Source organism: Muscardinus avellanarius, assembly GCF_963383645.1.
Source record: "Muscardinus avellanarius genome assembly, chromosome: 21".
Taxonomy (NCBI): Eukaryota; Metazoa; Chordata; class Mammalia; order Rodentia; family Gliridae; genus Muscardinus; species Muscardinus avellanarius.
The window spans coordinates 2,149,012-2,175,333 of NC_137807.1; the positions used below are offsets into that span (position 1 = coordinate 2,149,012).

General features: G+C 55.6%; 1 protein-coding gene across 6 annotated transcripts in view; it reads right to left on the minus strand.

Moving 5' to 3' along the window:
- PITPNM2 (phosphatidylinositol transfer protein membrane associated 2) overlaps positions 1-21,436 on the minus strand; it is a gene marked incomplete at both ends in the record, with an annotated part of 32,584 nt that extends 11,148 nt beyond the window's left edge. For all 6 annotated transcript variants that reach the window (XM_080717647.1, XM_080717646.1, XM_080717645.1 and 3 more), the window contains 9 exons: positions 526-773; positions 3,627-3,697; positions 3,838-3,942; positions 6,444-6,539; positions 7,241-7,552; positions 11,677-11,904; positions 13,415-13,536; positions 14,348-14,562; positions 21,359-21,436. In XM_080717647.1, coding sequence (XP_080573773.1) covers positions 526-773; positions 3,627-3,697; positions 3,838-3,942; positions 6,444-6,539; positions 7,241-7,552; positions 11,677-11,904; positions 13,415-13,536; positions 14,348-14,562; positions 21,359-21,436 — 1,475 coding nt within the window. The remainder of the gene's footprint in view (positions 1-525; positions 774-3,626; positions 3,698-3,837; positions 3,943-6,443; positions 6,540-7,240; positions 7,553-11,676; positions 11,905-13,414; positions 13,537-14,347; positions 14,563-21,358) is intronic.
- Between the last annotated feature and the right edge of the window lie 4,886 nt (positions 21,437-26,322).

Genomic DNA, 26,322 nt, shown 5'->3' on the forward strand with positions numbered 1-26,322 from the left:
GCGGGGATGACAAGCGTGCGCCACCACGCCCGGCTCTTATTCTTTATTTTAAAACAGGGTCTCACTGAGGAGCAAAGGGCCTCATTAAGTAGCTGAGGCTGGCCGAGAACCACGATCCTCCTGTCTCAGCCTCCCAAGTGGTGGGATGACAAGCGCGCGCCGCCAGGCCTGGCTTAAGAGCCGCTTTTAAAAGGGACTTGATCTCTTTGTATAGAAAGAATCCAGGGTTTGGTTCCGAACTCCTTCCTACACTGGCTTCTCTGTTTCCTCAGCAAGTCGATACATTTCTTTTCCCTTCTTCCCAAAGGCGTGCCCAGTGACTGGATGCAGCAGAGACTGGCACAGTCCTCGCAGGGACTGGCATTTGGTTACGGCTCCACGTTGCTTGGGCCTCTTTCTGGAATCCACACTTGGCCTGTCTACACAGGTTTAGCCCACCTCTGAGCAGAGAGGACTCCGCGGCAGGCCGGGACATCTGGACAGGGGACCTGAGACTGGGCGGAGGGCACGGTGGACCCCACTCACTTGGACACGAGGGCAAAGGCGTCGGCGCACACAGGCGGGCAGGGCACCAGGCGGATGGCCAGGTGGCCCAGCGCGTTGGGGTAGTGAACTCGCATGACGGTGTCGAAGACGTTGGCGATGGTGTTGGCGTCTCCCTGCTTGGAGCTCGGGTCCCCGGCCCCCGTGTCCAGGATCGTTCCCCCGTGCAGTACCAGCAGGAGCACGTGGATCTTGGAGGGAGGCGCGGCCAGCGGCGGGCTCACGTCGTCCTGCACGGGGGAGGGGGGTCAACTTGCACTCAGGCCCGCCGCGCTGGGGGAGGCCTGTCTCAGCCCAACTGCTGCTGCTTGCTTCCTTTCTCTTTGTGTGTGTTTATTACTGGGGACTGAACTGAGGAACGTTCTACCTCAGAGCTATACTCTCAGCCCTATTTTTAAAAATATCTATTTCCTTTTTCCTTTGTTCTTTTTGCAGAATGAGGGATTGAACCCAGTGGCATTCTACCTCCAAGCCCCCCGCCCAGCCATATTTTGTATTCTTTTTTTTAGGGTTTCAGTAAGTTGTGGCGGGCCTCGCTAAGTAGCTGAGGAGGATGGTTGCAAACCTGTGATCCTTCTGTCTCAGTCTCCCAAGTACTGAGATTACAAGCGTGTGCCATAACGTCTGGCTAATTTTAAGTTTTTGGTACTGGGTATAAAACCCAGAGGCATTTTACCACCAAGTTGTACTCCCATCCCGATTTTATTTCTTATTTGGAAACAGGCTCTCACTAAGTTGCAAGGGGCCTTTCTAAGTTGCCAAGGCTGTCTTCAAACCTGTGATCCTCCTGTCTCAGCCTCCCAAGTACTAGGATTATAAGCATGCACCGTCACACCCGGCTTTAGTTTTTATTCTGAGGAAGGCTCTTGCTAGGTTGATGAGAATCTCACTACTTGCTGAGGCTGTCCTCAAACCTGTGATCCTCCTGTCTCAGCCTCCCAAGTACTGGGATTATAAATGTGTGCCACCACGCCCGGCTCCCAATCGCTCCTTCTGAGAAGTTGGGTTTCCTAGGTAAAGGCCTGGGATTCGGCAGCCTCTGCCAGGCCCCATCTCTGGTCTCCTATAAGGACCAGAACCTGGAGGAGGGGGCACAGAGGGGGAAGGGGGTCGGTTCCTTTGAAAGCATGAACCCTGCTTCCTTCCAGGGGCCCACACAGTGGCTTTCACATGGGCTCCTGGCGTGGGGAGAAGGCAGAGGCGGAGCTGGCCCTGGCCCTGGCCTAGGATGGACAGTCCTAGGTGTCTATTTCCAGGCACAGGAGTGTCATCGCCCAAGTCCCAGGGGTCACTTTAGGAGTAACTGGGGTCAGCGCAGTGACGGCCTCTCTGCCTGCAGCTTCCAGTTCTCCATCCACCTGCACGGAGCCTCTTCCCCTAGCCCTTGGGTTCCCAGACCCCGCTAGACCTTGGCCTAGAATTGTGTGGTATCAGCACCAAGCCGGACTAGAGCCCAGGACTCTGCCCCAGCCTCAGCTGGGACCCGTCCCCAGGGGCGTCCTGCTCCTTGCTGTCCCGAGCTCCTAGCGTGTGACCAGGGCTGGGGGATGCCCGAGGGGGGCCATACTCGCAAAAACTGGTGAGTATTTCTGTGCCTTGTTTCCAGGGTGCTGGCATGGGGAGGGGAGGTCCATGTGAGAAGGGCTTCTCCCATACAGGGAAGGGAAGGGCCGTGTTAGAAATGTCTACAGCAAGCCGGGTGTGATGGTGCACGCTTGTAATCCCAGCATTCGGGAGGCTGAGACAGGAGGATCGCAGTTCGAGGACACCCTCAGCTACTTAATGAGGCCCTTTGTAAGGCAGTGAGACCCTGCTTCAAAATAAAGACTAAAAAACATAGGGCTGGGGGTGTAGCTCGGAGGTAGAATGCCCTTGGGTTCCATCCTAGTATGGCAAAAAAAGGGGGGTCTGGGGGGTGTAACTCAGAGGTAAAATACCCCTGGGTTCAATCCTGAGTACCGCAAAAACAAACAAGAAATATCTATGCCAGCCTATTCATTGTCCAGACGGGGAGGTAGAATACTTGGTCACCTGGAGCCGGGCGGGGCTGTGGAAGAAACCTGCGTGCACCTGTGTGGCTGAGCCCAGCTCTGGAGGCCTCTCAGGAACCCCTCTCTGCAGGCCCTGAACACAGTCTGCTCACACTCAGCCAGAGACAGGAACTCCCCTGCCCTAGCGCCCAGGGGTGACAGAGCCCCGGGGACCACGGGATTGCTCTGGAGAGCCAGGCATTCCTCTCCCCACATCCTTGGTCAGTGTCTCCATAAAGCAGCCCCGTTTGGCTAAGAAAATAAAAAATAAAAAAGCTCCGGTTTGGGGGTGATTGCGAGCAGAGGGGTCTGACTTTGGATGGTGGTACCCCAGAATAGGAGCTGGGTTCCAAATGCACATCCCAAGGCAGACCCCGTGCGTGACCCAGGCCCCTTCCGCCCTGCCCCGGGGCGGTCAGAGCTGTGTGCACTGCAGGTGGGGGGGCCCTGTTTGCTGTAGCTAGCCGTGGGGTAGCAATGGGCGATCGGTCTCCCCGGTCCACTGTCCACTGTCCCTTCGAGAAAAGCCGGCTGCGACCTCAGACCTCAAAGCTGAAAAGCCCCAGCTCGGTGCAGAGATGCGAATGCCTTCCACCCGCAGAATCCCTGGGGGGCCGTCTCCACCTTAGGGAGCTCAGGGGCCAGAGCAGTGTGGTGACCTTGGCCCCGCTGGCCAGGCCCGGCCCGGCCCCCTGTCCTGGTGCAAACAGCTCTGACCGCCCACAGGTGGCGGAGGAGGGGGCGTGGGCGCCAGCAAAGAACCCCCAAAGCGGACACAGGCTCCACAGAGACGGCTTTATTGGACACACTGAGCTGGGCCTGACCCCGCCCTGGCCCCCCGCGGCAGCCGCATCACTTTCGCCCGGGCGGCCTCTGCTTCCTCCCTTTCTGTTCTTTTATCTTCAAGCAGGACGGGCACAAGGTGAAGATCTTAGTTTTGATCTGGAATTTACAAGTATCTCATTGTACTTTCCCATGGGCCTCTGGCCCTGTCCCCTCCCGGCCGCCGCCGGGCAGCGCAGTCCTGGCCCCACCCGGTCCCCAGGCACCCACCTCGATGATACTCAGCTGTTCCACGCTGGAGGCCACCCTGAACCCAGGGCCGCTCTGGCGGTGCAGGCCATCTGCAAACAGAACTGCGCTGTGAGCTGCGGGGCCGGGGCAAGGGGGCTGGGACCCGGGGTCCCCAAACCCCTGGATGCCCAGGGCCGCGCAGAGGCGGGGTGAGAAAAGGGTGAGCCCCCCGCTTCCAGGAGCCCCTTACCCTGTGCGTCCTCTGGCTCTGGGCTCTCGATTTTGTCCATGAGATCGTTGGAACTCCACTTTGTGATGTCCTTGGGGAACATCTCCTCGGAGTCAGACAGGTCCTCTGTGGGGGCAGGGCCTTCAGCAGGGCTCTGGCCACACCGGAGCCCTCCCCCCGGGCCCCCAGCCCTGCGCTGTTCTCAGGCTCCTGCCCTATTCAGCAGGATGGCCACATGTCACCTGACTTCCTCTTTTATTTTTTAATTGTGCTAATTCACGAACATAAAAGGCACCGTTTAAGCCAAGAGGCATTCTAGTCCATTCACAATGCTGAGTGCCTGTCACCATTATCTAGCTCCAGAATACTCTCACCACCCATGAATAGAAAGATCACCCACCCTGAGGAGTAGCGGCCTCCCTCCTGCCTCCAGCGCGGCCTCAGGAGGCCAGTGTCTCTGTCTCTGTCTCTGTCTCTGTCTCTGTCTCTGTCTCTGTCTCATTTGCCTACTCTGGACATTTCCTACTCATACCATCAAAGAATATGTGAGAGCCGGGCGAGGTGGCACACGCTTGTCACCCTAGGACTTGGGAGGCTGAGACAGGAGGATCGAAGGTTCAAGGACAGTCTCTGCAAATAGTGAGACTCTCATCAACCTAGTGAGACCCTGTTTCAAAATAAAGAATAAAAAATAGGACTGGGGGTGTAGCTCGGAGGTAGAAAACCCCTGGGTTCCACCCCCAGTACCATTAAACACACACACATATACCCGTTGGTGTTCTGGGTCCCTTCGGCGGGCACTGTTGTTTCGAAGGCTGCTCAGGTTGTGGGGGACGTCACCACATTAGGCCTTTCGAGAGCTAAATCATATCCTTTATTTCCCCACTCGTATACTGATGTCTGTTTTTGTTTTTGTTTGTTTTTGTACTGGAGATTGAACTCATGGGTGTTTGACCTCTGAGTTACACTCCCAGCCCTATCTTATTTATTTATTTTGGTAGCACTGGGGATTGAACCCAGGGGCCTTCTACCTCCAAGTTACACCCCTAGCCCTACTTTATTTTTATTTTTTTGGTGGTACTGGGGATGGAACACTTCTACCTCCGGGCTACACTCCCAGACCTATTTTATATTTTTATTTGGAAACAGGGTCTCTTAAGCCAGCGCGGCTGGCTTCGAATCTGCGTGATCCTCCTGTCTGCCTCCCAAGCGCGGGGATTACAAGCGTGCGCCACCACGCCCGGTTTTATTCTTTATTTTGAAACAGGGTCTCACTGAGTTGCAAAGGGCCTCACTGAGTAGCTGAGGCTGTCCGCGAACCGCGATCCTCCTGTCTCAGCCCCCCAAACGCCGGGATTACAAGCGTGTGCCACCACGCCCGGCCTTTATTTTTATTTGGAAACAGGGTTTCCCTCGGTTGCTGAGTCTCGTTCTCGAACCTGTCTCGGCCTCCCAAGTACTGGGTTGACAAGCACGAGGCATCATGGCTAGCCTATTTTACTCTTTTTATTTTGAAACAGGACCTCACTAAGTTGCTGAGGCTGGCCTTGAACCTGCGATCCTCCTGTCTCAGCCTCCCAAGCTGAGCACAGTGCCGGCTGTGCTGTCCCTTTCCAAACCTAAGCTTCCGGCCTGCTGAAGGGGCTTTCTCCTTGCACCTGCCCGCCGGCCCTTCCGACACCTTTGAGTGGAACAGCCAAGGACCCGAGCGAGTCGGCGCACACGTCTCGCCGCACAGGTTGGCCCTGGGCCCTGTGTGCTCATTCGGAGATTAGCAGGAAAGTTAGGAGTTGATCTGTTTTCTGCTTATTGTATTTCCTAAAGCATCTGCATTAAATGCTTTTTTAACTTGCTTTGATTGTATTAATTTAACCAAGAAAAAGAAGGTAAATGCCAGATTAAGTACAAAAATGTAGAACATTCTGTTACACTTCTTATGGAAATAAATACACAGCTAGAAAAATGCCTCTGTGTGCCTGCGCATTCTTTTCTAGGGGTCTTAAGAGAGCAGCCCCCTCTCGATTTGTGGTGTTTGGGACTGAACGCAGAGGCATTCTACCTCTGAGCTATACCCCCCGCACTTTTCTACACTTTGCTTTGAAACAGGGTCTCACTAGGTTGGGGAGACTGGCCTCAAACCTGTTATCCTCCTGTCTCAGCCTCCAAAGCATTGGGATTACAGGGTGTTCGTTCTTGCCGAGCCCATAGGCACATCCTGACTTCTGGTTGGGGTGAGCCTGAGACCCCAGATTCCTGGTGATATCATACCACCTTTTTTTTTTTTTTTTTTTTTTTTTTTGCGGTACTGGGGATGGAACCCAGGGGCATTCTATCTCCAAGCTACACCCAGCCCTATTTTTTATTCCTTATTTTGAAACAGGGTCTCGCTGAGTTGCAGAGGGACCTCACTAAGTAGTAGCCGAGGCTGTCTGCCAGCGGAGATCCTCCTGTCTCAGCCTCTCAAATGCTGGGATTACAATCGTGCGCCACCACGCGCGGCTCCTATCGCCTTCTGTGCCCCGTCCCCAAGTCCTCTGGAGCAGGCGCAGGAACAGGCGATTCCCAGCTTCCCAGGTTCTCCCTGCCCTGCCACGAGTCCCGCGGGGCTGCAGAGAGCCCCAGCCTACCGTGAGCGTCAAAGAACTCATCGTCCGAGCTCTCGTCCGAGTCCCTGGCAATACTCTGCATCCTCCATTCCGAGATGCTGTGGCGGGAAGGGCTGGCTGGAAGAGAAGACCTCAGACTGAGACCACGCGGGACGCGGGGAGCCGGAAACCCACGGGCCTCGATGGGCCTCCGCGGAGGCCGTCCCGGGAGCAGGAAGGCTCGCCAGAAAAGAAGTGGAGAAAATGTTTCTTTCTCCCAACCACCTGGCCCAGCCCCAGCGCAGCCAGGGAGAACATGGGGTCTAAGTCCAGGAAGTGAGCTCAGACAGCCCCGGGGCCACTCCAGGCTCTGACCTGAACAAACACCTTAGTTGGCCACAGCAGGGCCTTGAGGGGATGAAGAGGGGAAAGAATCTGCACAACGTCTTCCATAGCGACAGCCCAGGGCTGTGGCCACGGGCTGGGAGGGTGGGGTTCACAGGGCTGTGCAAGGGGGACCCAGCTTCACCCTTCTAAGGATCTGACGCCCCGCAGCCGCCCCGCAGGTGGCCAGGCCCCTCCGCAGGTCTGGGGGCGCCCGCCCAGAGCCACCTCCCAGGGTCTTGTTGCTTGCCGACTGGGGTGGCGCCCTGGGCTTCCCCGAGGCTAGGCCTCGCCCGGCGCCGGTTAGAGAAGGGCCCGTCCCTCTGGCAGGTTTCGCTCCACCAGGTTCATGAGAAAGAGACCGTTTTCAGAGCTAAAAGGATCCAGACGGGCAGCAACAGCCGGGGGCCCCCTCGGGGACAGGGGCGGGGATGGGGACGGGGACAGAGGCTCACCTCCCCGTTTCGATGACCGTGACGACTTGGAGGACGTGGACCATTGCTTCTTCAGGCCCCGCCCCACCAGGGACTCCCCGCTGCTGCCGCCACCACCGGGCTCCGGGGGCGCCCCCGCCGCCGCGGCCTGGGCGGCCTGGTCCTTGGCGAACTCCGTGGCCTCCTCGTCCTCGCTGAACTGAGCCATCTTGCGGGACAGCATGAGCTGCGCCTCCCTCTCCAGCTCCCGGATGTTTTCCATGTTCAGCCCGTACCACTCGTCCTGCCAGCACCACGCCTGCCGGTGGGCCCGCACCATCACGCGCCGCAGGCCTGCGGATGGCGAGGAGGGGACGGAGTCAGCGCGGTGTCCGGCTCCAACCACAGCCTGTCGCTGCCTCAGTCTCTCTGTAACATGGGGCAACTAACTGGCTTCCGGATGGTCCCCCAAACGCACAGTGGCTTGCCATCAGAGGAAAGGGCCCTGCTAGGTGACGTGGCTGCTCAATCTGGGGACGTTCTTGCCCCTAGAGAAATGCAGTCTCCTGTCTCAGCACCGGGTCTAAGCTTCCTGTCAAAATTCTCCATCTGCAGCCGGGCGTGGTGGCGCACGCTTGCAATTCCCGCGCTTGCGAGGCTGAGACAGGAGGATCGCGCAGGTTCGAAGCCAGCCTCAGCTACTTAGTGAGGCTCTCAGCAACTTAGTGAGACCCTGTTTCCAAATGAAATAGGTCCGGGAGTATAGCCCGGAGGTAGAAAGCCTCTAGGTTCTACCCCCAGTACCACACACACAAAAGTAAATAAATAAATTCTCCATCTACTAGCCGGGTGTGGTGGCACACACTTGTAATCCCAGCATTTGGGAGTCAGACAGGAGGATCGCGGTTCGAGGACAGCCTTCTTCTCAGCTAGTACTTAGTGAGGCCCTCTGCAACTCAGTGAGACCCTGTTTCAAAATAAAGACTAGCTGGGCGTGGTGGCGCACGCTTGTAATCCTCGAGCTTGGGAGGCAGAGATAGGAGGATCGCACAGATTCGAAGCCAGCCTTGCTGGCTTAAGAGACCCTGTTTCGAAATAAAAAAATAAAAAAAGGTCTGGGAGTGTAGCCCAGAGAAGGGTTCCATCCCCAGTACCGCCAAAAAAAAATTTTTTTTTAATAGGACTGGGGGTGTCGCTCAAAGGTAGAATGCCCCTGGATTCAATCCCTAGGACCAAAAAAGTAAAAAAAGCAAGCATCTTGGGTGGGCTGGGTTGGGGTGAGAGTAGAGGTGACAGAGAACAGGAACCGGGGGCCCTCTGGGTTGACGGGGTGCTCTGAAGCCGGGGTACACAACCTGTCCTGAAACTGACCCGAGAGCTCGTTAATGCAGGCAAATGCTATGGTATGTAAAATCATGCCTCAACAGAAATGCTAAAAATACTTTAAGAAGAAAGAAAACCTCTGTGGCCCAGCAGAAACACCGAAGGTCCTGGCAACAGGGGTTGGGGGGGGGGCCCTGCACACCCTCCCCGACCCTGTCCCCCTCCCGCAAAAGTCTGTCCTGAACCCTGTGTCTGCCGCTTGCTCCATGTCTGTTTTTAGCAGGCCCAGGTGGTTTTCTAAAGGACGCCTGGCCGGGCCGGGCGGTGGCCGGAGTTCACGCTCACGCGGCGTGTTTCTGCCGCTGGCTTCCGTGGGTGAGCGGTTTGCACTTTGGCGAGGGTTCGGGGCTCAGGGCACCGGGCTGGCTGTGTGTGGTACTTATGTGTTGGAAACACCATGGTCTATTTATCTCTCTTCCTGCCAGGAGGTTTCTGGCTCGTTTGCATTTTTCTTTCTTTCTTTCTATTTCGTGGCTCTCAACATTCTGGAAGGCGTGTGTTTCTTCAGGGGAGAAACCTGAGATGAACCGGTGTCGGCTCCCATCCGTCTCCCGCTTTCCTGGAGAACACCAGGGGCCCCTGACAGGGCCAGGCCACGTCCCCAGGTGGCCCCGGGGCCCCCCAGCACCCACCTCTGTATTTCTACCTCCACAGCCTGACTCCTTTGTTCTGTACGTGTGTGTGTGCGGGGGGGAGGGGTACTGGTACTGAACCCAGGGCCGCTCTATTACTAAACTACACCCCAGCCCTATTTATTCTCATTTATTCACTTTTTTTTGTTTTTGTTTGTAGTACTGGGGATTGAACCCGGGGGCGTTCTACCCCTGAGATACACCCCACCAGCTACACCACAAAGAAAAAAAATTTTTTAAATTTTGAAACAAGGTCGCTAGGCACGGTGGCGCATGCTTGTAATCCCAGCAATTGGGAGGCTGAGACAGGAGGATGGTTCGCGGCCAGCATCAGCTACTTAGTGAGGCCCTTTGCAACTCAGTGAGACCCTGTTTCAAAATAAAGAATAAAAAATAGGGCTGGGGTGTCACTCAGGGTAGGATGCCCCTGGGTTTCATCCCCAGTACTGCAAAAAAAAAAAAAGTAAATAAATAAATGAAAATAAAACAGGTATTGTTAGGTTGATGAGTCTCACTACTTGCTGAGGCTGGCCTTGAACCTGAGATCCTCCTGTCGCAGCCTCCCAGGTCCTGGGATTACAGGTGTGTGCCATCACGCACCACCATTCCTGGGCTTTGAGGCAGGTTCTTACTGAGTTCTGGAGCGCTGGCCTTGAACCTGCAATCTTCCTGTCTCAGGCTCCCAAAGTCTCGGAATTACATGTCTGGCCTGGAGTATCTTCGTTCTCAGGCCTATTTGCTCTTAGAGGCCCAGCGGTGGGAAGTCTCCACTCACCCTCACTGTGGGATGGCGCCTCCCTTTCAGCCAGGCTCTCCGAGTCCTGCCCAAACCCTGGGACTTCAGACACACACACCATAATGAACCTCCATTTCCTTCTTCCTCTTCTTCCCTCCCTCCCTTTCTTCCTTCCTTCCTTGAATCCAGGGACACTCCACTTTTAAGCCACAACCCTACCCCCCCCCCCTTTTGAAACACGGTCTCACCAGGTTGTTGAGGGGCTCGCTAAGTTGCTGAGGCTGACCTCAAACCTGCGATCCCTCTGTCTCAGCCTCCCAAGGGCTGGGATTACAGGCGTGCGTCACCATGCCCGGCTCTCAGTTTCCCTTTCTGGACCTGTCTGCTGGCTTCATGGAGCTGCTCTACTCATACAGAGAAAGGCCTCCCTGGGGTGGACGGAAGGGCCCAGCAGTGCGGGGGCAGCCGAGACCTGTGCCAACCCCGGGAGTCCTCTCTCCAGGGCCACTCAGGGAAGCCAGCCCGGCGCACGCGTTCGCCGGCTGCCCCTGCACGAACGTCAGTGCTCCTGGCCATGAGATGTGACTGTGTGCTGCGCCCCCACCCCTTGGATCCGCACCCCACGATCTCGCACTTCAACAGTCCTGCAGGACCAGCACCATTACACCCATTTCTCAGAGGGGAAGAGCTGCCAGCCTTTCTGCTCTCTGAAAGGAGCACTGACTTTTGGGGGGCTGGGGAGTCGTTGCATTTCGGCCAGGATGTTAGGGGATGAGGGGGCCCAGGGATTCTGAGCACCACGTGGTCTCCCAGATCAGGAAACCCCAACCTGGTGCTCTGTGGGGGGCTGACCCCAGCGAGGTCTCCCGGAGAGGGGGACAAGCCACGGAGACAGTCAGATCCTGGGGGTGGAGCCACGATGGGCTGTTGCGGGCCAGCCTGCCCCCATGCCTGCCTGTCTTTGTGTCCCCTGAGGGGAGAGATCTGTCACTCCCGGGTTAGACAGTGGGGCCTGGAGCCAGGAGGGAAAAGCCCAGGCTCCATCTCCACCTCTCCGAGGGGTCCCCAGCACCTGCGCGTGCGCAGATCCGCTCGTGGGCAGCCAGCATGGACGCCATAGGCAGCTGTCTAAGGAGAGACCTCTGCCACTGGGGAGGGGGATGCCGCTTCAGGTGTGGTTCTAGGGTCTCTCTGCTCTTCTATGAATAGGGTACAAGTGGCTCTCAGTCATCATGGGCCAGCGGACGGATATGTGTTATACACAGCGCGGCTCTGTTCATGCCTATATTACGCTGTTCTTGTCCATGGTATCAAGGTGTCTGCCTGGGACCTCTCGTCTGGGACCAGTCCAGATGCTGACGTCAGGCCAGAACGGGAAGGCAGGGGCTGAGCGCTCAGGAGGGGCAAGGAGAGGCCCGCAGGCAGCCTCCGCTGGTCCCACCCCGTTCCCTGGGCACCTGCTCTGGGGAGGCCGCTGGGTGCAAAGGAACCTAGCCGTGGAAGAAGAGCCCAGATGGGCTGCAGGTGAGGGAGACAGTTATCAAACACAAACTGGGTCAGGGACGGCTGGAAGGTTTCCGGGGCCACTTGCGTCAGACACGTGCACCGCACTCGTGGATGGCCAAGTAAGCTAGGCAGGAGAGGGGCACAGCTGGGGTCACCTTTCGGGGCTAAGGCAGAGGCCCCGCTCACAGGCAGAGGGCAGCGCGGAGGCGGCAGGCGCTCACCCGTGTCGTGGATGAACCTCTCGATCTTGGACTGCATGCCCCAGTAGCGGAACTCCACCTTGCAGAGCTTGTAGGCGCACATGACGGGCAGGAGCTGCCGCCGGCACTCCTCGATCCAGTTGTCGGTCAGGGGCCCCCGCTGCGTCTTGACCGAGTGGAACAGCTTGGGGTCCTCTTCTGTCTTATACTCGTTGGGGGGCACGGGATCCTTGACGATGTCAATGAGGTCTGTGGGGATACTCTGTGAGTGAGGGGCCCTGACACCCCCAAGTCCTCGCAGGGCTTGAGACTTATATGGAAGGGACAGCTGCGGCCCTCCCTCCTTCCCTCTCTCCTCCTTCTTCCTCTTGTATTGGATAGCCCAACCCTATTTTATCATTTTATTACTATTTTATTTTTTTTGTGGTGCTGGGGATGGAACCCAGGGGACTTCTACCTCCAAGCTACACCCCCAGCCCTATTTTTTATTCTTTATTTTGAAACAGGGTCTCACTGAGTTGCAGAGGGCCTCACTAAGTAGCTGAGGCTGTCCGTGAACCGCAATCCTCCTGTCTCAGCCTCCCAAATGCTGGGATGACAAGTGTGCGCCACCACGCCCAGCTTTATCATTTTGTTTTGAAACTGGGACTCACTAAGTTATCACGGGCTAGCCCTGAATCCGCGATCCTCTTGTCTCAGCCTCCTGAGTACTGGGATTACAGTATGTGCCACTACGCCTGGCTTTATCATTTTATATTATTATTATTATTATTATTATTATTATTATTATTATTAGCGGTTGTGGTACTGGGGTTCCTGGAAGCCTTTCTACCTCCGGGCTACACTCCCAGACCTATTTTATATTTTTGAAACAGGGTCTTTTACGCCAGCGCGGCTGGCTTCGAACCTGCGCGATCCTCCTGTCTCCCCCTCCCAAGCGCGGGGATTACAAGCGTGCGCCACCACGCCCGGCTTATCATTTTATTTTAAAACTGGGAGTTAGCCAGGCATGGTGGTGCAGCCTTGTGATCCCTGCACTTGGGAGGCTGAGACAGGAGGATCGCACAGGTTCGAAGCCAGCCTCAGCTACTTAGTGAGGCTCTCAGCAATTTAGTGAGACCCTGTTTCCAAATAAAATATAAAATAGGTCTGGGGGTATAGCCTGGAGGTAGAAAGCCCCTGGGTTCCACCCCCAGAACTACAAAACAAAACAAAAGCCTGGGACTCACTAAGTTTTCGCGCGCTAGCCCTGAATCTGCAATCCTCCTGTCTCAGCCTCCTGAGTACTGGGATTACAGGCATGCGCCACAGCGCCTGGCTAGTTACCAAGATATTTAATTAGTTGCCAACATTTAGGGATTGGGAGATTTCACATGGAAATCCTGACCTCTGGCCTGCCTTGAGAAGCTCTCGCAGATGGGGCCTGCTTCCCACGGGGCGGCATCGGCCGGGTGGGGGGTGGGGGTGGAGATGCCGGCCTTCAGGGGCTTCTGTCCCTGGCCGCACCCCACTACCCACTGCACTCACAGGTGGCCGCCAGCCTAAGCTGGCTTCCTGAGAACATGCGCAGTGGAGGGCCAGTGATGGGGGGGCAGGGCTCCGGGAGGGAAAGGCCCTGGGACCTGAGGTGTGCGGCAGGAGCACGGGACTAGTGGAAGCCCAGTCCCGCTCCCGCGTGGGCTCAGTGCTTTGCTTGGTCTCTGATGGCCCCCAGGGCCTGTGGGGAACGTGGCCTGCAGGGCCCCCATGCCCTGCTCACCTGTCGTCATCTGGTTTCTTTCCACGGGAGACAGGCTGAACACGTCGGAGTTTTCCCCGGTATCGGTTTTATAAAAGGTTTCGATGTCAATGGAGAACTTCTCTACGAAAGGGCAGGTGAACCTAAGAGGAGAAAGTGTCCGTGGGGAGGGCGCCTGGAAGGGCCGCGGGCCCAGCAGAGAGGAGCTCGGGGTGGCCTACATGCACCATGCCGGCCCACCTCCTGGACTATCACCTTTTTCCTAAAATAGCCAGGCCAGGGTGCTGGGAGGGATGGGATGAGGGAGCGGGGGAGACAGGGCAGCTTGTAGGAGCTGTGCGTTCGGCGTCCATGGGCTTCCGGGTGGTAAGAACATGGGCGTGGTGGCCTGGGACTTGGTAGGATCTGGGTTCAGCACTCCCGGGACAGGCCACCCCATGCCCACCACCCGAAGGAGTCAGCTCTGGCCGCAGGTGAGCAACCCTTCTCGGGGCTGAAGCTGAGCTCTCTGGGCCCCCGGCAAGCTCCTGGTACTTCCCGGAAGGAAGGAAGGCAGCTAAGGAGATTGTTGGGGACCCTGTCTGCTCTCTGGTATGCAGGGGGCTCAGTGTAAGACACTTGTCACCTAAGCACAGAGTCCCGAGGAGGAGAGGACCTCTGGGCCATCTGGTCTACCCTCAGCTGGTGGTGTAGGCTGGTCATCCCTGAGCCTTCACAGATGGCAAAGGGGTCTCTGGCAACCCGCGCCTGACTCACACCTTCCCAGTCTCCTCCCTCCTGGGTCGTTGGGGTCTAGACATCTGGGGGTGCGTCCTTCCCGGGGGTACGGGGAGCACGGGTCTGGGGCAGAGCCTGGGATCGCAGGGAGCTGAGCTACCTGAGGTCTCAGACCCTGGGCGTACGCCATGAGGTTTCTTTCCACTAGACGGGACGTGGTGGTGGAGGCAGGCGTACCTGGTTCGGGTGTAGGGGTAGGCGTTCCAGGATTCCTCCACCACCCGCAGGGCCGCCTTGGGCAGGATGGAGCGGAACCAGCCAGGGATGTGCATGCCCACGTGGTACACCTTGTGCGTGTACTGGCCGGAGCCGCCGGGCCCGTCCGTGTACGGCCGGTTCTCCAGGATCTCCACGCCGTTGCCTTCGCCGTACGTCTCGTTCCGGCTCTTCTTCTGTGGGAACAGCAGCACCTGTGATGTGTGTGTGGCCAGAGCCTTCTGTACAAAGAGGGGACTCCAGAGACTGAGCCTGGGGTGGCCAGGGAGAGGGGCTCTGACCACTGCGTCTCCTCCACTGCCATGGTGGCCCCTCTCCCTAATCTAGACCCAGGCTGCCTATGAGACATCGAGGGGCCCCAGATTCTTTCTCTGCACATGCAAATTCTTTTTTCTTTTCTTTGTGGCACTGGGGATTGAACCCTCTGAGCTATACTCCCAGCCCTATTTTATTTTTATTTGGAAACAGGGTCTCCCTAGGTTGATGAGAGTCTCACTACTTGCTGAGACTGGCCTCGATCCTGAGATCCTCTTGTCTCAGCCTCCCAAGTCCTGCCTGGGATTGAAAATTATCTATTCTGAGGCTGGTCACCAAAGTCACGGCTCTGGGTGTCAGTGGTGGGCGGACACAGCACAAACTCCACAGGACTTCCTCAGTGGCTGCTGCTGACGACTCATTAAAAATTAATCCTGGCCGGGCGTGGTGGTGCACGCTTGTAATCCCAGCGCTTGGGAGGCTGAGTGAGACAGGAGGATTGCATATTTGAGGCCAGCCTCAGCTACTTAGCGAGGCCCTCCACAACTTTGTGAGACTCTGTTTCAAAATAAAGAAGAAAAAATAGGGCTGGGAGCTGGGCACGGTGGCGCACGCTTGTCATCCCAGCATTTGGGAGGCTGAGACAGGAGGATCACGGTTTGCGGACAGCCTCAGCTACTTAGGCCCTTTGCAATTCAGTGAGACTCTGTTTCAAAATAATGAATAAAAAATAGGGCTGGGGGTGTAGCTCGGAGGTAGAATGCCTGTGGGTTCAATCCCCAGTGGCACAAAGAAAAAAGAAAAATCATTCTCCTAAATCAAGCTATAAAACTCTTAGAGGAAGCCGGGCGTGGTGGCGCACGCTTGCAATCTCAGCATTCGGGAGGCCGAGACAGGAGGATCGCGGTTCGCGGACAGCCTCAGCTACTTAGTGAGGCCCTCTGCAACTCAGTGAGACCCTGTTTCAAAATAAGGAATAAATAATAAAGCTGGGGGTGTAGTTTGGAGGCAGAATGCCCCTGGATTCTATCCCTAGTACCCCAGAAAAAAAAACACCTCTTAGAAGAAAATAATGGCATAAATATTTATGACCTTGGATTAGACAAGTGTTGTGGAACCATGACACCAAAAACATAACAGCAACAACAACAACAAACAGACAAAACGGATTTCGTCAGAATGAATGGCTCTTGTGCTTCCAGGGGCACCGAAGAGGAAATGAATAGAGAACTTATATGTTGGAAGAAATTGTTGTCAACAACAAAGCTGGTGTCAGGAAGCCAGACGCGGTGGCGCACACTTGCAATCCCAGTCCTTGCGGGGCTGAGGTGGGAGGGTGGTAGGCTTGAAGACAGCCTCGGCTCCTTAGTGAGACCTTGTTTCAGAATGAAAAATAAAATTGGGCTAGGGGTGTAGCTCAGAGGTAGAGTGCCCCTGGGTTTAATCCTCAGTACTACAAAAAACAAAAAAAAAACTCATATCAGAAATTTGTACCCAAAATATATTAAAAATTTCTGTAACAAAGAGACAAACCCTCCAATTAAAAACTGGGCAAAGGAAGCTGGGCACGGTGGTGCACGCCTGTAATCCCGGTACTTGGGAAGCTGAGACAGGAGGAACGCAGGTTTGAGGCCAGCCTCGGCAATTTAGTGAGACCCCCGGGAACTTAGCAAGACCCTGATGCAAAATAAAAAAGGGTCGGGATTGTAGCTTGGAAGTGGAAGGCTCCTGGGTTCAATCCTCAGTGCCAAAAATAAACAAGGGCAAAGGATTTGAACCTCCATTTTTCCAAAGAAGACAGAGAAATAGCCAACGAGCACCTGAAAAGATGTGCAGCATCACTAGTCACTAGGCAGATGCAAACTGAGATTACGGTGAGGGTGCCTCACGCCCAAGGATGGCTAAAAAGACGTCAGCGAGAGCTGCTGTGGAGACACCGGAACCTTCAGATGCTGCTGGTGGGAGAGAAACTGATGGCGACTGTGGAAGACAGCGTAGCAGTTCCCCAAAGAGTTAAACAGAGATGCCTCCTCATCTAGCTAGCTGCTCCTAGGTATATGCCCTTTACAAAGGAAAACGTAGCTGGGCACAGTGGTGCACACTTGTGATCCTAGTACTCAGGAGGCTGAGACAGGAGGATCGCAGGCTCACGGCCACTCAGCAACAATGTGAGGCCTTGCTCAACTCACTGAGACCCCGTTACAAAATGAAAAAAAAATATATATATATATATACATATAATAAGGTTAGAGGTGTAGCTCAGAGGTAGAATGCCTCAGGGCTTAATCTCTAGTGCCACGCACACATGCACACACATACATGTGAGCACACAAAGGGAAGACATATACCCACACACAAATCTACAGATGAATGTTTATTCACCATAGCCAAGAGGCAATCAAAATGTCCACCAACAGCCGGGCGTGGTGGCGCACGCTTGTCATCCCCGCGCTTGGGAGGCTGAGACAGGAGACTCGCACGGGTTCGAAGCCAGCCTCGGCTACTTAGTGAGGCCCTCTGCAACTCAGTGAGACCCGGTTTCAAAACAAAGAATAAAAAATAGGACTGGGGGTGTAGCTCAGAGGTAGAGTGCCCCTGGGTTCCATCCCCAGACTTGCAAAAATAAATAAATAAATAATGAAAGTAAACCACAGGGCTGAGGTTATAGCCTGGAGGTAGAATGCCTCTGGGTTCAATTGCCAGCACCAGAACCCTCCCCCCCAAAAAAAAAAAAAAGGAGAAGAAAAAAGAAAAGAAAAGAAAAAAAGCGAAGGCTGGTAGTCGCCAGGGACGGGCTGGATGGAGAGCGGCTCCTTGTTGGGTGATAACGTCCTGGGGTCCATTGTGGTGAGGGTCCTGCAGCTGTGTGAATGCGCAGGACCACTGTTCTGTCCGCTCTAAAGGGGCGAACTGTCTGCCTTGTAACTTACATTTCAATAAAGCTATTGCAAAGCAAACAAAACCCAATCTTGCTTCTTAAACCCATGAGGATTTAGAAAGGTCAAGTGAGGGTGGGGAGCGGGGAAGGGCCTGGCGACCTTGTGTGGCAGAGGAGATGCCTAGGTCGTGCTAAGTGTCTCAGCCACACGTGTCTCTCCCGCTGCCCAAAAGATCAGTTTTCTGCTTATGAAAAAAAAAAAAAAGCCTCCTGTTCCCGGTGCTGCTGACTTTAAGCCTGGTGTCTGTCTCCATGGTGACATGACGGTATCGCCAAGGCTATCTTCGGTCAGCTTCCTGAACAGCAGGCGTGTGTCCGTGTGCACGCACACTCAAAGCCAACCTAAGTGTACACACGTGCACAGATACAAGTGCTCCCATCGCCCTGCCTCAGCTCGGGGGCACGACCGGCTGGAGGCACAAAGACACCACGCCTTCCAGCTTCTTGGCTTGGAAGTGCTGAATTCTCACCAGAAAAAAAGAAGAAAAAGCTGGCCGGGCGTGGTGGCACACACTTGGAATCCCAGCGCTTGGGAGGCTGAGACAGGAGGATTGCAGGCTCACGGTCAGCCTCAGCTACTTAGTGAGGCTCTCAGCAACTTGGTGAGACCCTGTTTCCAAATAAAATACAAAATAGGTCTGGGAGTATAGCCCGGAGGTAGAAAGCCCCTGGGTTCCACCCCCAGTACCACACACACACACACACACACGCGCGCGCACACACACACACACACACAAATAGGGTTGGGGGTGTAGCTTGGAGGTAGAATGCCTCTGAAGTCCATCCCCGGCACCACAATGCATACATGCATACATGATCAAAGTAGAACAGACCCTGGTCAGGGCACAGACTGGCAGATAGCTGGGTACGGTAGGCACTTGGTAAAGACTGGTCCAATGAATTATGGGCTTCCAGTCCTGTTACCAGGAATCTGGAGCCGCCATCTCCCAGGGCAGCCCGCCCGCCCCAGGATGACCCCTCGGTCCCCTCCAGCCATGGTGATCCAGGGCCTGTCATGCCACCTAGGGACAAGCTCTTCCCTGCCCACCCAAGAAGCCACCCTGGCCAGGCGTGGCGGCGCATGCTTATAATCCCAGCATTCAGGAGGCTGAGACAGGAAGATCGCAGTTTGCAGCCAGCCTCAGCTACTTAGTGAGGCCCTTTGCAACTCAGTGAGACCCTATTTCCAAATAAAGAATAAAAAATAGGGCTGGGGCTGTAGCTCGGAGGTAGAGGCCCTGGGTTCCATCCCCAGTATGGAAAAAAAACACAGGGCTGGGTGTGTAGAATAACCCTGGGTTTCCATCCCCATTAACCACACACAAAAGCCACCCTGTCGTCCTGCTACCCATTCCCGTCAGCTGCATCAGAGTGCCTTCCTGATGAGGAGGAAGGACCCACAAACCAAGAAGCCCCTGGAGCGGCAGCTGTCCAGGGTCCTGGCCACGCCCCTGGAAGGCTCAGTGACCTTGGCTGAGCACGTTCCCAGCCAGGGAGTCCCTGTCAGCCTCAGCACCACGGTCCCGAGCTCAGGCTCGGCGCTGGCGGCTCTGACATGGGGGTCTGACTTTCCCCCCTGCAGCAGGCAGCTAGTTCAGAGGAAGGCCTCTTCCAGTGAAAAATGAACTCGGCCTCTTTGCTATCCGCAGCGTAAGGCCCAGCACGGGACACGCAGGCTCCCGGAGCGTTGGCCTGGAGCCCATGCGCAGACGTCTCCCATCCATCCCGGCCTTGCTGCTCCTGCGTCGGTCCTGTCTCCAGGGACCTACTGGGGACATTTCACTCACCTCTGTCACCAGCCTCACGCGGGCAGGTCACAGAGTCGTCTGGTGGACGTTTCAACAGCATCACTATGGTCCGACTGACTTAAATGAACCATGCACACATCAAGGTATGGCTAGCGATCGTGAGAGGTGCTCACGCCTACGACACATCACCCGTGGAGACACAGGCCTCCCGGTACCACCGTGTCCTGCCAGAACCCTCTTAGAAGAGGCTGCAGGACGAGAAGCCAACAGCTCAACAGGCTCTGCGTCACCACCAAGGACGAAGGCGCCACTGCTACCCCTCTGCTGTGGCGTGTGGGTCTCCTCGCCCTCTCCCACTGCCCGCCCCCAGCCCTGACCGACACATCACGCCCTCACCTCTGAGGGGCAGCAGGGTCGCCCCAACCCATAGGGAGGCCCAGAGCTCAGCCCTGGCTCTGAGGACCTTAATTTCCCCATGTCTAAAGCAGGAAACTCGTGTGTGTGTGTGTGTGTGTGTGTGTGTGTGTGTGTGTGTAACTGGGGGTGGAACTCAGGGGCGTTCCACCTTCAGACTCTACCCCTAGCCCTATTTCATTTTTTAAATTTGGGCGCAGGGTCTCACTAAGGTGCGGAGGGCCTCACTAAGTACCCGAGGCTGGCTGTGAACCTGCCATCTTTCTGTTTCAGTCTCCCAAGTACCGGGATCACAGGTGTGTACCCCCATGGCCGGCTCAGAGGGACCCCTGTGCTGGAGATGAGTTGGGGATGTCCCAGAGGCTGGAGGTCCACCTTCCTGGACCCCGACCGTCCGCCCAGGCCAGCGTCGGGCTGCCTGCCGCGTGGGGTTCCCCGCTGGGGCGGGAGTTGAGAAGCCACGGGACCAACAGCCTCGCTGGTCCTCGAGTGGGCTGAGCTGTTTCTAGAGTGCTTAGCACCGGGGCCCGATCTCAGCCTGTCTTCCCACTCTACACATAATTAAGGGGTAAGTGGGTCAAGAGGGGATGGAGTGGCGCTTCTGAAGCAGCTCCAGAGCCAACAGCCCCCCAGAGGGACGAGGAGCGCCTCCTGCTCCTCCTAGCCACGTCAGCCAAATCCCGGCAGCTTCATCCAGCGCCTCGCAGCCGGGGGCAGGGCTCAGGATTCCCCCTGACCTGGGGCTGCAGGTGTGAGACCCGGGGACCGGGACGGAGGTCTCCTCCTGCCGGCTGCAGCCTGTCCCACTCACTGTCGGCCGGCGTGACGAAGCAGCCGGGACTGTGCAGCGTGAGCTGGTCTAAGGTAGCAGGGACCAGAGGCCCCGTGTGCCCAGAGGAGACAGCACCAGGGCCAGCGCCAGGCAGAGCGCCAGTTCATGATCGGCGTGGGCAGAGGGCCGCTGGGGCCGAGCAGGAGGCAGCTGGAGGGCCGTGCTGAGCGCTCCAGAGCAGATACATAGGGTTTTGTTTTGTTTTGCATGTGTATTACTGGGGATTGAACCCAGGGGCATTCTACCTCCAAGCTACACCCCCAGCCCTATTTCATTTTCTTGTTCTAAAAGAGTCTCAGTACTTGCCGAGGATGTCCTTGAATCTGCGGTCCTCCTGTCTCAGCCTCTCAAGCACCGGGCGACAGGTGTGTACCACCACGCCCAGCTTGGTCACTAGGGGTTTAATGAGGCGATGGGGGTAGAACCCGCCAAGGGAGGACACAGGAAGGTGGCCGATGTGTGAAAGCCAGGAAGAAAACCCACACCGGGAGCAGACTCTGCCAAGCTCAGCCCGGGCCGGCGGCTTCGGGAACAGGGAGCGGGCGAAGTCGCTTATGTGCAGGCCCGAGCCGCGGTACGTCTGCGACGGCGGACCTGGGCTTAGGCAGGGCTGCTCAGAGCCGGCACTGCAGGTGCCAGGAGCTCAGGGTTGGCAAAAATCACGATGCCACTAGTGTTTGTGGCACCACACTTGAGAGCCCGATGTCCAGCGCCACGTGGACGGTCGTGGGGAGCCCTCGTAGACGCTGGGCTGCCTGGGCCGCCCTCCCGCGGCCGCCACCCACCTGGATCATGTACAGCTGGGCGATACGGTATTCCTCCACGGTCATCGGCAGAGGAATGCGATATTCCTTTATGATCATCTTGGACTCCAAGCCTTCCCGTTGATGGGGAACTGCGAGTTGGGACTTCTAGGCGATGTTCCTCACATCGCCATGACAGAATTCGCCAGGGACCCCTGAAAGAGGAGGAAGGGGGAGGAGAGGGAGAAACAGTCACCGTCCGCAAAGGCTGACAGCCAGCAACACCAGAGCGGGAGGCCCCGGTCTAGACGACCAACGAGAGGCTGGAATTCTAGTCCCTGCCCCTGCACGAGCCGATGGTGTGACCTTCAGCGAATTCCCTCCGCGAATGTCTTGCCTCTCCTGCCCCCATTCTGTTTTTTTTTTTTAAATTGTTTGCTAAGCAATCTCAGTGAGTTGCCAGAAGAACTGAGTGAGAGGCTGTGTATAAACTCTGCAATCCACAGGTAGCCAGGGAGCATCGAAGGGCCCCCAGCCTACTCCCAGGGTGGGAGAAAGGCCACCCTCTACTTTTCATGTTTTTGGTTTTTAGTACTGGGGATGGAGTCCAGGGGCATTCTACCTCTAAGTTACACCCCCAGCTCTAGATTTTATTCTTTTTTTTTTTTTTTTTTTTTTTTGCGGTACTGGGGATGACACCGAGGGGCATTCAATCTCCGAGCTACACCCAGCCCTATTTTTTTATTCTTTATTTGAAACAGGGTCTCACTGAGTTTCAAAGGGCCTCACTAAGTAGCTGAGGCTGACCTCGGAAACGTGATCCTCCTCTCTCAGCCTCCCAAATGCTGGGATGACAAGCGTGCGCCACCACGCCTGGCTGCCGCGCTCTGGTTTTGACACACCGTCCTGAGGAGCCGCAGCCTCGGCTTCCCAGTGACAGAAGATGCAAAATGAAGGAAAACAGATGCAAGAATTAAGAAGCCAGCAGGCCGGGCCCCGCAGCACTGCGTGGCCTGGTTTAACTCATGTCACCAGGTGCAAATGGTATCCCCGTGTCCCAGCAGAGGACTGGGACCGAAAATTTGTTTCTAGCTGGGTGTGGTAGCGCACGCTTGTCCTCCTGGTACTTTGGGAGGCTGAGACAGGAGGATTGAACGTTCAAGCACCTTAGCAAGACACTGTTTCTGAATTAAAAAATTATCTGGCTGGGGTGTAGCTTGGAGATAGAATGCCCCTGAGTTCCATCCCAGTACCACAAAAAAAGAAAGAGAAAGAGAGAAAGAAAGAGAGAAAGAAAGAAAGGCCAATGAGTTACTAGTTGAGTTACTAGCATTTATTTTACATCTGGCTAGGTCTTGGAGGCAGAGGAGATAAATCAGACAAGCCAACAGCATACTTTTAGCAATTTTTTTTTTTTCAGGGCGGGGGATGGAACCCAGGGGCATTCGATCTCCAAGCTACACCCCCAGCCCTGTTGTTTATTCTTTATTTAGAAACAGGATCTCACTAAGTTGTAGAGGGCATCACTAAGTAGGCGAGGCTGTCCGTAAATTTGCCATCCTCCTGCCTCAGCCTCCTGAGCATAAGTAGGTAGGAGCACAGGTGTAAACCAGCACGCTGGCCAGCCATTCTGTGTGTGTGCGTGTGTGTGTGTGGTGTGTGTGTACGCGCGCGCGTGTGACACAGGGGATTGAACCCAGGGCATTCACCTTCTGAACTATACCTCCAATCTTATTTTAATTAATTAATTAATTAATTACAATTTTTTGGTGGTACTGGGGGTGGAACCCAGAGGCTTTCTACTTCTGGGCTATACTCTCAGACCTATTTTATATCTTATTTAGAAACAGGGTCTCACTAAGTTGCTGAGAGCCTCACTAAGTAGCTGAGGCTGGCTCCGAACCTGCGCGATCCTCCTGTCTCAGCCTCCCAAGCGCGGGGATTACAGGCGTGCGCCACCACGCCCGGCTCTATTTTTATTTAGAAACAGGGTCTCGCTAAGCTGATGGGCGTCTCACTCCTTGCTGAGAGCCACACTGACCTCCGGAGCCCCGAACCTGGAGAGAGAGGCGGAATTCCAGATAATAGTTCTAGGAAGAAATTCTTCCAGCAAATTAGCCTGCACGTAGCTACAGGCTGCTCCAGTGTGGTCCCCACAAGCTCCATGGCCTGCACACTAGAGGTCAGCTCAGGCAAAACCATTAGAAAGGAACCCACACAGTCCTGCGCTTCAAGAGGGCAGATGAGGACCACCCATCACAAGACGATGCGGAGAAGAGCGCCCGCCGCACACTCGAAGAAACGGCAGAGACAGAAGACGGCTGGGAGCAGCGGGGATGGAAGAGAGACCCGGGAGTTTAGGATGTGTGCTGCCAGGGCTAGCGCATGTGTGTGTGGTGCTAGGGATTGAATATAGGCGTATTGTACCTTTGAGCTACACCTCAAGCCCTACTTTATCATTTATTTTGAAACAGGGTCTTGCTAAATTGTTCAGGTGAGCCTTAAACCTGCAATCCTCCTGCCTTAGTCTCCCAAGTACTGGGATTACAGTACCAAATGCATTTAAAAACCTTTTTTAAAAAAGTTGTTCCAGGCCGGACGTGGTGGCGCACGCTTGTCATCCCCGCGCTTGGGAGGCTGAGACAGGAGGATCGCACGGGTTCGAAGCCAGCCTCAGCTACTTAGTGAGGCTCTCAGCAACTTAGCGAGACCCTGTTTCCAAATAAAATATACAAAAGGTCTGGGAGTATAGCCCGGAGGTAGAAAGCCTCTGGGTTCCACCCCTAGTACCACCAAAAAAAAAAAATAATAATAATAAATAAATAAAATAATAATAATAAATAAATAAGTCGTCCTTATTCTGTCAGTATAGGTCTATTTATATAAAGTCTGAATTAAACATTTGCTGGGTACTAGTGAGGGTTTGCATCAGATTTGGAGGAATTAGGGCAACTTTAATTGCATTTTTTAATATTCCTTGATTTCTGCGGAGGCAGCAGCTACTCCAGCTATCAGCCAGACCTTGTCTGTGCCTTCCAGCTGCAACCCACTTGTGGGCAAACTGCCTGATCTCTCTGAAACTTTAGTAGTGACTTAAGAGGTAGGCACGGTGGTGCACACCTATAATCCCAGGACTTGGGAGGCTGAGACAGGAGGATCGCAGGTTTGAAGATAGCCTCAGCAAGTAGTGAGACGTTCCGCAACCCAGCAAGAGCTTATTTCAAAATAAAAAATAAAAAGGGCTGGGGGTGTAGCTAGGAAGCAGAATGCCTCTGGGTTTAATCCAAGCACCACGATATAAAATAAATAAGATAAAATAAAAAAATAAGCTCCTCTGTAACAGGCACCTAGATCACAGCAGAGTGCCAAGCAGGGTCTGGCAAGAGGGTCACCATGAGGCCGAGTGCGGCCATCCTGGCTGGACCGCCGCTGCCACGTGTGGACCCTAAACCCAGCGGTCACTGGGAAGGAGCATCCAGAGGGGCATGGAGGCGCAAAGGAGGACCGGCCCCAGGGCCCCTGACACTGGATGTGGTCCTGCTTTGCCAGACCAGCGCTGGCTTTCTTCCCGGTGAGCCAGGCAGCAGCGGCCCCTCCCCCAGGCGGAGAGGCGTCGTGACTGTGATGTCTGCCACTCCGACCTGCAGCCAGCCAGCCGAACCCTCATTCAGACAACCTCGTTACGCCCACTCCGCTGCCTGGGCGCGAGACAGACGCGTCTCATCTCGGCTCTGCTGGGGTCGTGATGGCTTAGACAGAATTATCTGTTCTGCTTTCCACAGGGCACCTCGGGTCTGGCTCAGGTAGAGGAAAAAGGAAAAACAGGACCTCGGAGGCCCCTCTGCAAGGAAGCCACCCCAGGGATGCCAGACCCCAGGCGCACCAGCTACAGACCCCAGCGCAGGGCGGACAGGACCTTTCTGGGGCCCCAACATTAAGGAAGCCCTGTGGTCCAGAGTCCCCCAAGGACCCTCAGCCCCAAATTCTTTAGTGTCTGATGAAGCCACAGGGCCAGAGATGGTGGTGGCGTGGGGCCATTTGGAGCCATGGAGGAGCAAGCAGGACCCCAGAATAGGGTGCGAGGTGTGAGCTTTGTCCAGACCAGGGCTCCGGGCTGTCGCCCTCGGAAGCAAGACCTCCCGCGGCATCTGCAGGGCCCTGGCGCCAGCACGCGGCGGGAGTCGGGGCCCGGCAGCAGGGAGCCCGGCCTGGGAGAAGAGGGTTTATAGAACTGAATCTGTTTTTCCGTGATTCGCCGGGGTTTGACGTCACAGCTGGGATTTGAGAGGAGGCTGAAGGGTGGCTCCGGCCAGCGTGATCCAGCTGTATACTGGCTCTGGCTTCTGGAAGCTCCGAGAAGCTGAGCCAGCCGAGCTTTGACCTTGGCAGCTGTGGGGAGGGGGCTGGCAGGGGAGAGAGGGGCCGGGGCAGGGGACCCGCGTGTAGGGACAACCTCCTCGCTGGCCCTGGGGTCTCCCAGCCTCCTGCTCCTAAACCTTCTCTGTTCTGTTTCCCAAAACTACTGGTCCCCAAGCAGGGCTGAGGGGGGAGCAGTAGTTAGGTTCGCCCCATGCCCGCCCCCTCCATCCATCTGTATTTAGGGATGGAATCGGGGGGAAAGGCCACTCGTGGGGACAGGGGAAAGCGGCAGGGAGGCGCAGTCCCCCTGGCCAGCAGCTGCTAAGCAGGGGCAGGGATGTCCCCCCAAACCCCCTAGAGTGGCCCCACCTTTGTTTGCCAGGTATGGGTGCCCCAGAAGTAGGCTGGCTTGCTTGTCCGTCCGTCCTTCCTTCCTTCCTTTCCTCTCTTTCTTTCTCTCTCTTTCTTTCTTTCTTTCTTTCTTTCTTTCTTTCTTTCTTTCTTTCTACTGGGAATTGAACCCAGGCTCATTCTACCTCTGAGCTATACCCCCAGCCCTATTTTTTATCCTTTATTTTGAAAAAGGGTCTCACTAAGTTGCGGAGGGCCCCACTAAGTAGCTGAGGCTGGCCGCAAACCTGCGATCC